General features: G+C 60.0%; 1 protein-coding gene and 1 long non-coding RNA gene across 8 annotated transcripts in view; both read left to right on the plus strand.

Annotated features, from left to right (window-relative positions):
• BRD1 (bromodomain containing 1) overlaps window positions 1-13,603 on the plus strand; it is a 34,944-nt gene extending 21,341 nt beyond the window's left edge. For 2 of the 7 annotated variants that reach the window (XM_082421601.1, XM_082421600.1), the window contains 6 exons: window positions 3,717-4,211; window positions 9,997-10,138; window positions 10,527-10,654; window positions 10,973-11,082; window positions 11,300-11,454; window positions 12,153-13,603. In XM_082421601.1, the coding sequence (XP_082277727.1) occupies window positions 3,717-4,211; window positions 9,997-10,138; window positions 10,527-10,654; window positions 10,973-11,082; window positions 11,300-11,454; window positions 12,153-12,336 (1,214 nt within the window). In that variant the 3' untranslated portion in view covers window positions 12,337-13,603. Of the gene's footprint in view, window positions 1-3,716; window positions 4,212-9,996; window positions 10,139-10,526; window positions 10,655-10,972; window positions 11,083-11,299; window positions 11,455-12,152 lie in introns of those variants that run through there. The other 5 variants (XM_082421602.1, XM_082421603.1, XM_082421604.1 and 2 more) reach the window with 3 other exon arrangements.
• Window positions 1-16,832, plus strand: part of LOC309641544 — an 800,613-nt gene that overhangs the window by 45,041 nt on the left and 738,740 nt on the right. The window lies entirely within an intron of this gene.

Genomic DNA, 16,832 nt, shown 5'->3' on the forward strand with positions numbered 1-16,832 from the left:
AGCTGCTCCTGGGTGACGGGAGTTACGTTCGGTCCGTAGAGTCTGGGGGAGCCTCCCTGCTGCCACCTCGCCGGCCCTGCCTGTTGGGGGTCTGGTTCCGAGGAGCTCTTGCTCAAGGGGACCTTCGACAGCCGGGCCTACCTGGGTTCCCAGGCTGTGCCCCCTTCTGCGCCTTCAGGGGTCCTCGGGGTGCAGGCTGGGCCTGGAGCGTGGGTTCTGGCGTGGGCGCCTGCTTGCCTCCCAGCCGGCTCCTTCCTGCTGCCCGAGCTGCCCCTCCAGCTGAGGGCATGTGTTTCTCTTCTTGTGCAAAAGAGTGGGTTGGGGGGAGACCGTGTCGACGGGTCGGTCCGCCATCAGCTTCTGAGCTCTCCCACTGGGCGGGCGTCCCCGGCAGGCCCTCTCGCTGTCCTGTGGGGCTGGCCCACATTGGAGGAAGCAGGTGCAGGCGCGGCAGACGTGAGCAGGGAGGCCTGGAGCCGTGCTGGTTAAGAGTGACACGTGGAAGGAGAGGTGTGGGTGGAGAGGAGAAACAGCCGGGCTTGTCAGGGAAGGTGGGGGGCGCCCGCCGTGAAGCGGCGGCATGGCCTGCAGACAGTGGGGCTGGGGTCGTGCGGATGACACAGAGGTTGGTGGAGGCGGCGGAAGCAGCCACTTGTGAACGAGCGTAGAAACGCGTACTTGGGATCACGGTCCTGGGGCAAAACTCAAGAATCTTCTGAAAGACTCACGACCACAACATCAATCCATCACGCTTGAAAGAGTAGTGATTTCTCAACATCAAACGCGGTCTTAGTTCTGATTTGATGTTCTCGGGGTTTCCGTTGGAAACTCGAGCAGGGAGGAGACGCCGGTGTCAGGCGCCAGGGGCGGCGGGCGTGGGGCTCCGCGCAGCTTGGGGCGGGCGCCCGCGGACTCTGCCCGCGGTCTGTGCGGTGCTGGTCTGGGGCCTTCAGCCGGGGAGCCTCGTGCCTGGGTCGTCAGTTTCACACACGGCGAGGTTTCCGTCGAGCAGCGGGGGGCAGGGCAGTGAGGACGGCGTGGCCGAGGCCGTGGGCCTGAGTCGCCGAGGGGCCTCTGCCTCTAGCTGTCGGGGTTTTGGTCCAGGCTCGGGTTCGAGCCCTGTCTCCGCTGTTTCAAGACTGCGCCCGTCTCCTTCCCTGGAGGCTCCAGAGGGGCTGCCAGGGTCAGCGCAGCTGAGGCTGGATGGCGCGGTCACGCTCGAGTGAGGACGGGGGCCCCTGACTCGGGAGGGTCGGTGGCACGGTGTCCAGACAGGTGCCTCGCTGGGTCCCAGGCCGTTTGTGGCTTCCGTTTGGAAGCGTCTCTTGGGCGGGTCGGCGCCACGGGTGTGGACGGCGGAGAAGCTGCCCTGCAGACTCCCCGGAGCAGTGGGGCAGGTGGGGCACCCCGAGTGGAGCCGCCGGGCGGTTCTGTGTGTGGTGAGCTCCTGTGAACAGGATTATTTCAGGTGCTCTGCATTCGTTTATGCCACGGACGAAGAGCGTTTGTTCTAGAAGTTAATCGAGTGGTTTTCACGAGCATTTCAGCGGCGTGTGATTGTTCGCAGCCAGTGACTGTACAGGGACTTGCGGTCTCGTGTCGGCTCCGTGTGCACCTCCCCCCCGCCCCCCCCAGGGCCCCGCTTGGCACCTGCTCTGTGCGCGGCGAGTGCGGCGGGGTCAGTGGTTGCCGTGCTGTGTGTTCTAATCTGACGGACGAGGACACTGAGGCTTGGGGCCGGTGGCCCGCGAGGGGTCCGTAGCTGGTGGTGGGGGTGGTTTGCACCAGGTCACCTGAGCAGCTTCTGTCCTTGACACCCACTTTGCAACTGCGCGGCCCCCAGAGGCTGGGGACATGTCTCTGTGAGCCGCCCTGGCAGATGGCAGGACCCTGTGCCACAGCGTAGCCTTCGTGGAGGAGGTCGGGTGGCCCCTCTGATGAGCCCCCCCTCCCCCGCGGCTGGCACGGGCTGGGTGTGGGCGCGGTCCGCCGTGGACCACGTGGTCCGGGGCCTCGTGGGCGCGGCCAGGGCTGTGGGCGCCTGGGGGGGCGGGGCGGTGGCTGCCCCAGCGGGAGCGGCCAAGCCTGGGGGTGGGGCCTGAGGTCGCCTAGCCTGCGTGCTGAGCGGGGGGGGCCTGGCGGGGGGCAGCGCTGCCATCTCCGCGTCCCCCGCCTGCCGAGGCTGCGGCGGATGCTGACACCTTGGCGTCAGGTCAGCACGAGAGCCCCTGTGGGTCTGGGGGCGGGGGGTGGTGGGGGAAGAGGAGGCCCCTGCCGGGAAGGGAGGGAGGAGGACCACACCCCTGGGAAGATGCCCTTGGCGTTCGTTCCTAGTGAGGGACAGGAAGCCTCCCGGCGGTCACTCTGCACGTCCCGAGTTCCCGCCTGGTCAGTGTTCCCACGTGGTGACGAACGGCGGGCGGGGGAGCTGCCTCACCAGCCGAGCGCCGTCATTGGGACTCGCACCCTGGTGTTTGCGCACACGCACGAGATGAGTCAGTGTCTCCTTCTGAAACTGACGTTTCTAACAGCTTTTGGTCCAGGAGAGGCTCTCTGCTCACTTTCTGAGTCGCTGTCACATGCCTTAACAGGCTTTGAGTGGCGTTTGAAAGCGAAGGCCCCTCTGGGGCAGAGCCTGACCACAGCTGCCTGGGCAGAGCGCTCCTGTAGTTCGGTGCCACCCTCCTGGGCTCTGAGCCTGGCTGGCTCTCCTCACCATAAGTTGGCAGAATTCTCGAAACATTTGCTCGGAGACATAAACGAACCTTAGAAGTTGTGTAGCTTTTCAATATCAAAATGACTTCGGATTTAAAATATTAACCTTATGTATTCCAGACGGTTTTGGGGAGATTTGCAGGTTTCATAAAATAGAAACTGTACTTGGTGATGATATGTACTACTTAGTGTCCTTCTTGTTTTATGTCATACATCCTGAAGCCAGTATCAGCCGTGCCTAGAGAGAGACCTCGGTGGCTTATCCCAGAGGGTGTGCCTGCCCCGAGGCTTCTCCAGCCTCCCGGGGCCTGGGGCTAACACGCTGGCTCTCAGGCTTCTTGTTTCTACCTTAGTAATTTTTAAAAGCCTTTCTTAAGAGGTTAAGATAGTCTTTGTCCGAAGATTGTGTTTTGGTATTTAAAGTCAGACTTAGAAGAAAGAACTTAGGTTGTAACGATTCTGGAGGTGGCACAGAAGTTAGTGTATCTGAGGACCGAGTGGGAAGTTTTCCTGCTCTCCTGGATCGTTCTCAGCCACTCACCACTCCCTGTTTTTGACATCGACTTAGAATGCCCTGGTCAGAAATCAGATTTACGTGCTGTTTCCTTCTGTCTGCTAACCTTGTGGACCAGGTCAGGACTGTGGGAATGCCCGCTTAGAACCCCTTAGTTACGTGAAATATTTTTCTTCCTCAAGGTAAGTGAATGTTGATTGCAGAAACTGTCATGAACTCGAATGATGTCTTGATGCTGGCGCATGTGCGGTGGTCCTCACGGTTGTCTTCAGAGGGTAACTCTGGACACCTGGGCGCCAGGCGCCACGGCCTCGGTGTTAGGGAAGCGCACACAGGGTAACCCGCGGCTGCTTGCAGACAGTTATGTGTGATGCTGTGTTTCCTTAATTGAATTAGTATTTTGGTGGACTTCACATTTATAGTAAGTTTTATAATAGATTTTATAATTATCAGTTTTCAAAAATCACTTTATTTATAATTTTTTCAGGAGATAAATCTCCCCCTAAACTTGAACCATCAGATGCATTACCTCTTCCTTCAAACTCGGAGACTAATTCAGAACCACCAACCCTCAAACCAGTAGAACTCAACCCAGAGCAGAGTAAACTATTCAAAAGAGTCACATTTGGTAATGAATCACATAGCACTTGCACTCAGAGCGCACTGGTAATCGGACACCCTCCAGAGCCCACCCTCGCCAGTAGTGGCGATGCGCCGGCGGCGGCCTCCGCGGTGGCGGAGCCATCAAGCGATGTAAACAGACGCACTTCTGTTCTCTTCTGCAAATCGAAAAGTGTAAGCCCCCCAAAGTCTGCCAAGAACACTGAAACCCAGCCAACTTCTCCTCAGCTAGGGACCAAAACCTTTTTGTCTGTAGTCCTTCCGAGGTTGGAGACTCTTCTGCAGCCAAGAAAAAGGTCGCGAAGCACCTGCGGCGACTCCGAGGTGGAGGAGGGGTCCCCGGGAAAGCGCCTGGACACAGGTAAATGCCGCGCCGGCCGCCGCGTTCTGTCTCGGGGTGGGGGGTGGGGGTGGGTGGGGGCGGCGGGGGGTGTGCCAGCAGCTTCGGTGCTTTGCACTTTGTTGTCCGCGTAAGAAGACAGATGGTGTTTTTCCTTGAAAAGCCCTGAATCATAGGTCTGAGGTGGCGCCACCTTGGGGGGGGCGGATGCCCTGCTCGTCCTTGCCCTTGGAGAGTCTGGACCCAGGCGGGCCTCCGGGCGTGGCTGGTGGCTGGTGCCTCGCCGTGCTGTGCGTGTGGGCGGGTCCAGGTGCCGCGGGTGACGGCGGGCGTCCTGCGGGCCTCCCTTCTGAGGCCCACAGGGTCTGGGCTAAACGCGGCGCGTCACCCACTTGCTTAAAGCGTACTTTGACATTTTCTCGCCGTCCTGTGTGGCTTGGTTGGTACACGCACGATGGGCTATCTCCTGCTGAGATAACACTTGAAAGTGTTTCTCATTTACTACTAAGCTTTTATGGCTTAAGTTTGTCTAATTAACTCACCCAGACATCCACGTGCTACGTCCACGTTAGAGTCAGGAATTTCCCTCTAGCTGTGTTTGCAGGAGGCACCTTCCTGCTCCTTCAAAGCCTGTTTCCAGCCTTCCCGCCGGGAGGCAAGGGGTTTCTGTGCTGGTAACCTAGCCGTTTGTCGTCCGCGCCCCTCCACGGCGGCGGGCCCGCGGGGCTGTCTCCTGGGGGCGGTCTGAGCTTCCTTTGGTCGTGGACGTGGACCAGAGCCGGCTTGTGTCTGCTGCTGGTCCGTCTGCCACATCCAGACAGAGAAGTGCGTCTCCTCCTCCGGCGCTTGACTGAGTTTGAGCCACGGGTTCGTGGGGCCGGCTGGGGTGGCTCGGTCCCGGGCGTCCACCCTGGAGGGGACGGCTCCAGCCCGGCTTACGGGGAGGTGTGTCGCCTGCACCTCGACAGACAGACTGTTCTTCCACAGTACACTTTTGCACATACAATTAGTTTTATTGAAACGTTACACTTTTGTGCTTTTAGTTTGATGGATCAATATCAAGTTGGTGTTTTTTGATAATTTGTTAAAACTTCATTTCTGAGCACTGCCAGCTGCTTGAGTGTGTCCAGGATTCAGATACAGACGGAGCCTGTGCCAGTGCTCGGGGCTCCTTAACTACCCTGGGGCCTTTCTCGGCCGAGTTTAGCGCAAGACTCTGGGCTTGGTTTTCAAGCACACTGGAGGGTCCCGGCATCTGCACCGGGAGGCGAGTCAGGGCGTCGTGTTCTGTGCAGCTTGCGCAGGGCACTGCGGTCAAGGGCCCCCGGCGAAGCTGGTGTCCGGGGGGTGGGCTGCCAGGCCCCGACGTGGTCCTTGCCGCCCGGCTGTTCTTCTGGAACCGTTGCCCCGCCGTGGGCCTTCAACCATCGGGCTTTCGGGGGCCTCTTGGACTCCCTCACCGAAGGTCCCTTGTAGAAAATCACGTCCCCTCCTTCCGGTTTCCGCGTCTGAGCCGAGGATTTTGCAGGTACTCAGTGGTGATGGTCGAGGCCGGGAGGAGTTTCCCGCAGGCCTTGCATGAGGGCCGGGGCGCGTCCGAGGTGTCGGCCCCTGTGGCCTGGCTCAGGCGGAACCCTTTGCTTCCCATTCCAGAGTGGCGGTGCCTTCAGTGGTGTGCGGTGAGTCCGCAGGGTCTGCTCGGCCCTCGGCTGGCCCGTCGCCCGGGCGTCTGGTGGGCTCCGTGGCCAGGTCTCTTGCCCCGAGCGGCAGTCTTTGCAGTCTCGGGACTTGGGGTATTCCGAACCTTCTGTTTTCCAAGGGTCCGTCTGCGTGCTCTGCCTCGTAGGGAGCCCGCGGGTGTCCGCAGTGTGCTGCAAGGCCTCCAGGTTAGGGTGAGCCCCGCCTTGTTCCTTCCGGGCACTCAGGCCTCTCCCCGGAAGCACCCGCGGGCGGCGGCAGCACGCTGGCTGCGCCTCTTGGAGCCGTGCCGCCAGGGCCTGCGTGTCTCCCGGCTTCCTTCTGTGACCGCTGGCTCGTGGGCCCCAGGCCAGGGCACCGCGTTGCCCGTCTCCTCGCTTGCGATGCCTGCGCGTGGCTCCGGTCGTGCGCGTGGTGGGCTGTGTGCGCTTGCGCCTCTCGCCGTGTCTGCAGGCTGCTCAGGCAGGAGGCTGCTCTGCGGGGCCTGCAGTCCGACTAAATTTTCGCTGTGTTCCAGGTTCTCATTTTAACTACTAACATGCTGGGTAGTTCACTCTTTGGATCCTAATTATTTTCTTTCACTCACCTTGGACTGGAGTTCTGCTACGTGGTCATTTTGGAACGCAGAAGGATCCCTGCACCCTTGCATTTCACCCAGTTCTTGGGGATGACGTTGGACGCGTCCGTTCAGCCGCCCTCCAAACAGAAACACAAACACCAGCCCTCGGAGGAGCCGTGCCCCACCCCTCCCGCCCCTCTGTCAGTCAGCCAGACGCCTGCAGGTGCCAGGTCCGGCGCCCGTCCTCTAGCTGGCTGGGACGTCGCTCGGCCTCCCCGTGGGTAGGGTGGCGATGCGGAAGGAAGCCTCGGGCTGAGGTGCCTGGAGAGGCTGCTGCGTCTGCAGATGGCTCACGTGGACAGAGCTTCTGACCCCCCCTCGGCCGGCACAGGACCGGTCTGAGATGACCAGGGGTTCTGGGTTGGGCGCTGGGCTCGGGAAGGACTGTGCAGGCCGCACATGGTGCCGGACCACGTGGCGTCAGCCCCGTCTCCCCTCGCTGCCTGCCGTTAGCGCCTCCTGGCTCCCGCCGGGCCCGCCCTCCCTTCGCTTGTCTCTCCTCTGGCTCCTCCTCCCGCTCGTCCCCGGGGCCCTCGGGGAGGCACAGTTCTGTCTCTGGTCGCCATGAGCAGACGTCTTGGCTGCGGGCCTGGGGGCGTCCCGTGCTGGGTGTCCTGGCGAGCCTTCCACGCTTCTGCGTCTTCTTGGAGCCGGTCTGGGCAAAAGCAGGGTGTTGGGATCTTTCTTGATGTGCTTCTGTGTTTTTATTGAAAGGTGGAAAAACGCATAAAAAATGCAATTCTGTTGCCAACAGTAAAAATAAAAACTTGTAACCAGAGTAACAGGCGTGCCCCCTGCTCCGAGAGGCTGGCTGCAGTCCCTGTGCCCGCTGGCCCTGACCCTATGTCGTGTGAGGGGAGCCCTTGCGTCCACACCGTGTGGCTGGCGGGGAGCGCAGCCGCTCCTGTCGCTGTGCCTCTTGCTGGGCTGCCGTCCAGGAGGTCGTCACGGCCCGGCGAGGGCGTGGCGGGGTGGACCTCGGGTGCCCGGCACCCCTGTGGGAGCACCTGGAGGCTTCTTGCCACCCGGCGGGTGCGAGGCGTTCAGGATGTAGGTCGCTGCAGCCACGCCGACCCGCGTTTTGGAAGGCCCGGGGGTGCCTGGACGGCCTTGAGCTGCGGCTGGGCCGGGGCTCTCCGCTCGGCGTGTCCTTTGGGGCAGAGAAGGGAGTTTAGACTCCGGGGTGCCTCCTCTATCGCCCGAGGCGTCAGCCCTGATTCCCAGGGGCTCTGGGGGTGCAGCTCATGTCTGGGGGGCGTTGGCCTGTCCCTGAAGGCACTTTTCACCGGGCACTAACCTGGCTCTTGGAGGCACTGCGGGGGCACCTGTGTCTGCCTGTGGCTCTGGGCCCGCCTCTGTGCAGATCTGTGACCCTGCCCTACTGAGTGTCATTTCAGGTCCCTGCAGGTCTCTGGGTGGCGTGGGGTGGCTTGCGGAGCCTGGCCCTGCTCTGGCCCCGTGGTCTCATGCCCTTGGGCTTGTTTGCTGCTCAGTGGTGACACGGGGAAAACCATATGTGACTAGCTGGTCACCCTGGGGGCGTGTGTCCTCTGAGTCCTTAGGGAGACGTGCATGTCCTCTTGTTTCCCAGTTGAGGACTCCTCACTTCTGGATTTTTTCCCCCTGGTGTCACTTGTCACCATGCATGCCATGTGGGTGATGTCTGTGCCGTCTCCCTGGGGACGACATGAGTGCAGCCTTGCTCGGTGCCCTGGAGCCGGGGCCGGTCTCCCCTCTCCTTTCTCCGCAGTCAGGAGGCCCGTCCTTCGTCTGACCTTCACCACGCGCGTCCTGTGACGGGCGCCCTGCCCTTCCTGGGTGCCGCCTCCTGCCTTGGGATGGGGGGTCGCGGATGGCAGGCCCCGTGCACCGCTCGCCCCAGCTCTTCCCAGGCGCCGGGCACCTGGCGCACGCAGTGAGGCTCCCCATCACCTTCTAGGGCCCCTCTTCCTGCTCTGCCAGGAGAGGTGGACGGGCAGCCCGCTTTGCCGGCGGGAGGTTGGGCGCAGGGGGAGGCCGTCCCCGCTGGCTGTGCTTGGAGCAGCTTGGTGGCTGCGTGTCCTTGACCCCTGGGCTGCCGCCGCATGGTGCCTCTGGACCTGGCCCAGTGTCGGGTGCTGTCCTGGGGCCTCCCCGGGGGGTACAGGTGGGGTCTTGTAGCCCCGCTGGTGCTGGGCGTGCGCCTGCGTGAGCGCGGCCCCTCCTGGCGGACCTGGGCCCCACAGGCTGGGACCACGAGAAGCGGCCGTGATTCTGCCCTGCAGCCTTGGCCCAGCCGCTCCGTTTCACGGGCCTGCCTTCCTGGGTGGTTTGGTCCAAGTTCTGAAAATGAGTGCAGCACCCGCCACTGTCTGCAGGTACTACTTATAAATACGAATTAGGTCTGAAACGGAAAACGCTAAGCTTTTCCTGTAGCTGGTGGCGTCGAGTCTGGCGGAGCCAGAGCAGGACGTCTGAGTGGCTCACGTAAGGAGAGCTGGGGGCTTCGTTCTCTTCAGGAGCAACAGAGCGTGCTCTGTTCTGCATTTGTGCTCAGCAGCGGCCGTCTGTCTAGGTGTACTCGCCTCCCTTTGTTTACAGGAAAGTAACGTGAAGCAGAAGAGAAAACCCTGTAATCTGGCTAACTACTTCAAAAAATGTTTTGAAGAAATGGATTTAAAAAATTTTGAAGCACGAGGAATGGGATTCTTTTCTGGGGAAAAAACACGCCTTCCCCTGCGGCTGTCGCACCCCGAGGGGCCGGGCCGGGCCTGGCGGCGCCGGACACAGGCTGCGGCTCGCGGCACCTTCTGACCTGGGGTGTCCGTCCTGCTTCCTGCTGGCGTCAGGCTTTTCGGGGGCGGGATGTGTGGTTTGGCTTTTGAGATTTGCCTCGATTAAAACGCTTCTCAGGTGCTAAGGTGAAGCCGTTGGTTTGTTGGGCTGCTTGGGTGTTCGGACCCCCGTGAGTTCTGGCCCCCTGGTGGCGCGTCCTCACCCCTGTGCCTTGGTGCTGAGGGTCTCCGTGGCGTCTGGACACAGGGCGGCCACGTGAACGAGGTGCTCGTCTTGGGTTTCAGGGGGTCGCGAGCGTTTTTTGGGGTTCCTGCTAGTGCTTTGTTTTGAAAGAAGGTTTTCCTTGGACACAGACGTGCTGACCCCCCAGAAGCCCGCGGCTCCCCTCCCTCCCCCAACCCCCCCGGGCCCCGCCCAGACTTGGGGCCTCTGGTGGCGGGCGTGGACCGTCCAGGAAGGAGTCGCGGGAGGCCCTCCTTGCCTTTGTGGGGCCTGTTTTTTAAGAGCGCCTTCTGGAGACCAGTGTGCGCCGACTTGGCCGTGGCTTGTCATCTCCGTCCGGCGCCCCCCGTGCCCCGTCCCGTGTTCTGAGCGTGCTGGGTGCCGGGGCGGGCAGGGCGCGTTTGTCTGGCGGCGTCCCCGGGCTAGAGGGCGGTGGCGCGGGCGCCGGCCCCGCGAGCCAAGCTCAGGGCCGCGTGCGTGCCTGTGTTGCAGGTCTCGCCAACGGCTTCGGGGCCGCGCGCAGCGAGCAGGAGGAGCGGCCGGGCGGCGCCCCGGGGAGGACGGCCGCGCCCCGCCGCCGCTGCGCCTCCGAGTCCAGCGCCTCCTCCAGCAGCAGCCCGCTCTGCGACGCCAGGTGGGCCCCGCCCCCGCCCGCCCGCCCGCGGGGGGCTCCGCAGTCACCTGCTTTGTAGAACTTCCCCGGAAGTGGGAAGGCAAACCCCATACAAGTCTAACTCGAGTGGCGAATGCACGAGTCACGTCTACACTTGGTTTTTCGTGCTGAGTCTTGCCTTTACCAAGATGATGGCTGGGAATTCCCTGGTGGTCTAGTGGTTAGGACTCTCACTGCCGGGCCCGGGATTGATCCCTGCTCAGGGAACTAAGATCCCACGCGGTGTGGCCCAAAAAGACAAGGTGGCCAGCACGGCCCTGCCGTCTCCCTTCCCTCCTGACCCCTCTCCGCCTCCCCTCGTGCGGGGCCCGCGGCCGGGCTCTGACGGGCCCCTCTTTTCCTCCTGAAGCTTTAGCGCGCCCCCGTGCGGCCGGGGCAAGCCCGCCCTGGTCCGCAGGCACACGCTGGAGGACCGCAGCGCGCTGATCTCCTGCATTGAGAACGGGAACTACGCCAAGGCAGCCCGGATCGCGGCCGGTGCGTCCACGCCCACCGCCGCCTCGTGCGCGGAGCGGGAGATGCTGGGGACCGGGGGGCCGGAGGCCTTGGAGCTGGGGGAGGGGTGGGGTGCAGGGCGACGCGGTGTCGCGGCTTGAGGGCGGGTGCAGAGGCCCTCAGCACCACGGCGGGTGCTGAGCCGGCCCTCTGCCTTCCCCGGGCTCTTGCGCCCTCAGGCCGGGCCGGGCGCACCCCCAGGCCCGTCTTGCCGCCCTGGGGCGGCCTCAGCTGTGCAGCGTGTTGGGTCCCGGGGGCCTTGCCTTTCTGACTCCCTTCTCTCTCCCTCCCTCTTCTCAGAAGTTGGTCAGAACAGCATGTGGATTTCAACTGACGCTGCGGCCTCCGTCCTTGAGCCCCTGAAGGTCGTGTGGGCCAAGTGCAGCGGCTACCCCTCGTACCCGGCCCTGGTGAGCCGCGGAGCCAGTGGGGCGGGGGCGCCGAGCCGCGTGGCTGTGTCCCCGGGCCCTTGGGACAGGCGTCCTGTGACCACCTGCCGAGAGACACACACTGGGGGTGTCGGGGTGTGGGCGGAGTTCCTTCAGACCCCCCTCTCTCCGGGCCCTGGCCTGCTCCAGGGCACGGGGTGCGAGGGCTCCGCCGTGACCCCGTGTCCTCCCTCGGCAGATCATCGACCCCAAGATGCCGCGTGTGCCTGGCCACCACAACGGGGTCACCATCCCGGCCCCACCGCTGGACGTGCTGAAGATCGGCGAGCACATGCAGACCAAGGCGGACGAAAAGCTCTTCCTTGTCCTGTTCTTCGACAACAAGAGAAGCTGGTGAGTGCCCGCCGGGTCCTGTGTGGGTCCGTGTGGTCCCGATGGGCCTCACACGGGCTCCCAGACCCCTGCGCTCTGCCAGGGGATGCCCCTGCCTCGGCCCTCGACGTGCCGCGGTCCAGACCCTGACCTGAGTGCACGCGGGAGCCGCCCCCCCCGCCCTTCTGGCGCCAGGCTCCTCTGCCCTCTGCACTGTGGCCCTTTCTGTGCCCGAGGCTGCTTGGTGGGGAGCTGGCCGCAGTGTCCTGTGCGGCTGCATTGGGTTTGTGTGTCTTGCTGATCCCTGCCCCCAGCTTTCTCTCCCTCCTGCTGACCCGGGCCGCCCCCCCTGCTGGGTTCCCTGTGGCGCAGTGGGTCTTCCGGACCCGTGGCCCTGCCCTCCAGCCCTTGCCGTGTGAGTGCATGTGTCGAGCGTATGTCTGTGTGTGTGTGTGTGTGTGTGTGTGTGTGTGCCCGTTGTCGCGTGTGTGTGCCCCTTGGTGGCCACCCAGGTGTGGCGTGGACGGCGGAGGGCTGCAGCGGCCCCCCGGGAAGTGACGCCGAGGAGAGGAGGTGACCACCGATTCCGTGCTCAGGGGCGCTTTCCGAGATGCCGCTTGGCCTGAAGTGCCCGACGGCGTGGGGGCTGGTGTGTGCACGGTGGCCGAGGGGCAGGTTGACACTTGCGCGGCCTCACGGTCCATTCTCTTCCTTCAAAGGCAGTGGCTCCCGAAGTCCAAGATGGTTCCCCTCGGCATTGATGAGACGATAGACAAGTTGAAGATGATGGAGGGGAGGAACTCCAGCATCCGGAAGGCGGTGAGGATCGCCTTCGACCGCGCCATGAACCACCTGAGCCGCGTGCACGGGGAGCCGGCCAGCGACCTCAGCGACATAGACTGACGCGGCCGTGGCCTTGTCCATAGTGTCGATACGCTGTACATACTGTATATTGTTCACCACTTAACTTATTCTGATTTTTAGGTGTAGTTTAATTCTTTCTCCCAGGGAGGGGGAGGTTTTATTTCCCAGTTTTCTATGAAATCATCCCCGTCTGGGCGCTCTGTGAATGGCGTGGGCGCGTCCCCGGAGTGCAGCTCTGTGCCCCTCACAGGTCACTCCAGAGGGCGCTGCCGGCGTCACTTTCTTTGATCTGTAGCTGGTTTTTTTCTTGTTTTTTTTTTTTTTTTAAAGACTTTTGAATGTTTAATAATTTTGTAAATCATACTCTTTACACAGAGTACCACTTATTTAATAGATGGGATGTAAATTTACAATGACAAATGTGTATTTTAAGAAAGAAAATGACATTATTTTGAATGGTACTTTTGTGGAAAGAGGTGGAGAATAAATTTATGCCGCGTGCATCACTTGCAAATCACCAAAAACACTCCGCCGCCCCCGTGAGGGCTGGGGCAGGCGCCTCCCCTGGGCCTCGCCAGCCTCGACCACTCGCCAGCCTCCGCCTGTCCGCTCCAGCCTCCCACGGGTGTGCCTCCCAGCGGATTATTTATTGTAGAAAGTGTATTCATTTGCTTTATAATGAAAGATAAATTTGCAGAAGTATATTGATATGCATTTTTATACAGGCACATAAAAATTCAACTTGCTTCGGGAGCAGGATGTGTTGGTTGTATAAATGACTCTGGCTGTGTGTTCTTTGATTTTGTAACTTGTAATCTTTTGTTTACAATGAGGGGCTTTCTGTAACTTGTTTAATTTAGAACACTTTGGTAGCAATAGAAACTTTGGATACATTTTTGTATGGTACACGTGATGTATATAGAATTAGTACTTTATTTTTATTTTTAAGAGGTAAAGCATTATGTTAGGGGAAAAGGTAGGGTGGGTTTCCAAAGTTGCATTTTTTATATTAAAAAATAAAGTCAAGATTTGGATGGTGTGTCCCTTTCATTCCTACATCATTAGAATGCCGGGTGGGCGTGCAGCCTGGCGGCCGGGCCGGGGCTGGGGCGAGGGTCCCTGCAGCCGAGGCACGCGACACACCTTCATCTCAAGAAGTGTCACGGGATGTCATTATTTATTATTTTACCTAATCATATTTTTATTTTAAAATGGTAGTTTAAAATTTTTAAATGTTTTTTTCTTTTCAGTCTGCATCGTTTGTAACATCTCCATAGAAACTTGAAAATAAAACATCTTCCTTTGATAGTTTTGTCCCATGTCTGACGGACGCTTTGTCTCTGCTGTGGTTCTGGGGTCCTCGAGGAAGGCCTGTTGGGGCCATGTTGCCGCAGGCCAGGCCTCCGGCTGTGGTCGGAGAAGGGACGGGAGGGACGGGGTCTTCACGCCGGAGCTCCTGCTCCAGAGCCTGGAGCTGCACCCGGGGCCTCCTCTGCCCCCACTGCCCCACGGTCACGGTCACGCCGAAGGTCGCGAGGGGCTGCTGCGGCCTGAGCTCTGCTGGCGGCGTCCGCTGGCGCCGAGTCCTGCTGCTGTGGTTTCCATGGAGCCCCGCCACCCTGGCCGCCAGGACGTGTCCGGGCTCGTGGTGGGGCCTCCTGCGCGCTCAACTCTGCCCGCCCCGCTGGAGCTGGCCCTTGCCGCTGCTTGGGCCCACTGGGTGGGCGTCCAGCCTGTCCCCGTTTGCCCGGGGCTTTGTGGTGTCAGCACCGAAGTCAGCGTCCCGGGAGCTCTTCACCCGTACCTGGGGCCCCTGCCGGGCCGGGGCAGCCCCAAGGAGCCCCCCGTCTCGGAAGCTCACTCGGCCCAGCACTGGCTGCCCAACCCCACCCAGGGCGTGGCTGTGCCGTGGCCCCAACCTTGAGCAGGGGCCTGGCGGGCAGGGCTGAGGGCGCCCCATGTCCTTAGCGGGACCTCCTGGGCCCCACTGCCCTCTTGGATCCAGCCCCGGGGGCCCTGGCGCTCCTGGCTGTGGCTTCTTTCTTAGAGGGCCTCTGGGCGGGTGGGCAGAAAGGGCAGCTTCAGAGCGCAGGGGCGTCTGTAAGGGCAGCTGGGGGCGAGGACCCAGCAGGGGCGCTGGGGCGCCTCAGGCCGGAGCCCAGCCCGTGGGAGGCTGGCGGTCTCTCCTCGAGACCTGCAGTTAATCCCGTGTGACCCGCTGCCTGGGGCCCTGGCCCTGCAGACTTGAGGCCGCAGGGCTGGGGACTCTGGGGGACACTGGGGTCTTGTGGTCTGGGCGGTGGGGCCTGAGCCTCCGGAGTCCCCACGTGGCAGGCCTGCGTGGCCCCGGCGTCCAGCTCCCAGCGCAGGGGCAGAACTACAGCCCGGCGCTGGGGCGTTTCGTGTCCAAGGCGGTGTAGACAGTGCTCGTCATGTGACTGGGGCTCCCGGCCCTGTCCCCCCAGGCAGGGTCCAACCACTCGGCGTGGCCCCCTCCCCAGTTCTGTGGGCGGCACCCAGGGTTTCCCCGAAGCAGACAGGGATTCTCGCATCCCCCCAACAAGCCCTCTCTGGGGTCCCCCACCCCAGACGTGTCCTCTCGGTGTCCCCCTTCCAGGTGTGCTCTGCGGGTAGGACAGACTCCCCACTCCTGGACCAGGTGCGTCTGGCTTCTTGGGGGGTGGGGGGCAGAGGTCTCCCCCAAACCCTTCCCCCCAAACCAGGGGCTGACCCCAGGCTGGGGAGAGACTGTCCACACACCCCCGCACCCCACAGACTTGTGGGGTCAGGTCTTGCCACCCTTGCTCGGACCCCGGCCCCTCTTGGGACCCCCAGGGGAGCTCCCTTGCAGTGAGGTGAGGCCAGGAGACAAGATCAATGGGAAGTAACTGGGAGCATCACTTCCAGGAAATGTCCTCCATGTGGGAGGAGTTTCCTCCTGCTGGCTGGAATGTCCATGTGGTGGCTGGAACTGGAGCAGCCATTTTGGACCATGTGGAAAGTGGCAGAGTCACAAGCTTGATGGAGCTTGGGCCTTTGATGTAAGCACAGAGCTTTCCTGTTGTGAAATACAATTCATATTTTATGGCAAGACAAATTTAAACAAATTTAAACAAAAAATTTTTTCTGCCCTTTGGCCCCCTCTCTCCCCCTTACTGCGCATTGTGTATCTGCATGATGCATCGACCACACCTTCCCCACTGGCAGAAATGCCTGCTCAACCATAAAGAACAATATTCTCCCAGCATCAACAAGACAACTCCTTAAAGATAAATTTCCTTCTTGATCTCCTAAGGGCCCACAACGACGCTTAGATCTGGATTGTGTAAATTGTCAATAATACGTCATTTGATGTACAGCCCTCTGTCTCAAAAACCTTATATAACTGTGCCTTGACTTCTAGTGGGCGGAAGAGTTCTCAGAGCTTTCTGAGATGCTCTTCCCCGGGTTATAATCCTCAAATTTGGCTTAAATAAAATGTTGCATTTCTTTCATAGATCGACTGATTAATTTTTCTTTTATTTATTTATTTATTTATTTTCTTTTAATTTAATTTTATTTTGGCTGCATTGTGTCTTAGTTGCGGCGCACAGGATCTTCATTGGGGCAGGCGGGAATCTTTTCATTGCGGCGCGCGGGGCTCTTTGCTGTGATGCGCGGGCTTCTCTCTAGTTGTGGCGTGCGGGTTTTCTCTCTCTAGTTGCAGCGCGTGGGCTCCAGGTTGCGTGGGCTCTGCAGTTGCGGCACGCGGGCTCTCTTGTTGTGGTGTGCGAGCTCAGTAGTTGTGGCGTGCGGGCTCAGTTGCCCCGCGGCATGTGGGATCTTAGTTCCCCGACCAGGGATCGAACCTGCGTCCCCTGCACTGGCAGGCGGATTCTTATCCACTGCGCCACCAGGGAAGCCCTCGACTGATTAATTTTTTTTGTTGACACTACCAGGCCTGCAGATTTTTTTATGTGATAGAAACATTACCTTTTAAAGCCACAGTAGTTTTCTTTAGAGCAGGTAAATATCAAATGGGTCAAAATGAAATCATTAAAATTCCAGAAAAAATCGTGGAGTGATTATTTATTACCATGGAGTGAAGATGATCTTTTAAAATATGACACAACCTCCAGAAACCATAAAAGAAAGTATCAACATATTTAACAATGTAAAATCAAAAAATTTGTGCGGGCATGGTCAAAAAAATTCCATCATTCACAAGGTCAAAAGACCACTTTGGAAGAATATTTGCAACTCAAACCACAGAAAAAGGACTCATTTCCTTAAGAAATAAAAGTTCTACAAATCAGTTTTAAAAAGACCACCAATAGGATAGAAAAAAGCGGGCAAACAATGGACTCATTTCACAGAAACGTGAATACAAATGGTTCTAAACATATTAAAAAATGCTTCATTTCACTCATAGTAATAGAAATGCAAATTAAAACTGCACCGTAGAGGCCATTTTTAAATTGTCAGGTTGGCAAAGAAACAAAACCACAGGAAATGTCCAAGGGAGGGGGATGGGCCTTTTCAGACGCTGCTGGTGG

Source organism: Balaenoptera physalus (assembly GCF_965194825.1).
Source record: "Balaenoptera physalus genome assembly, chromosome: 13".
Lineage (NCBI taxonomy): Eukaryota > Metazoa > Chordata > Mammalia > Artiodactyla > Balaenopteridae > Balaenoptera > Balaenoptera physalus.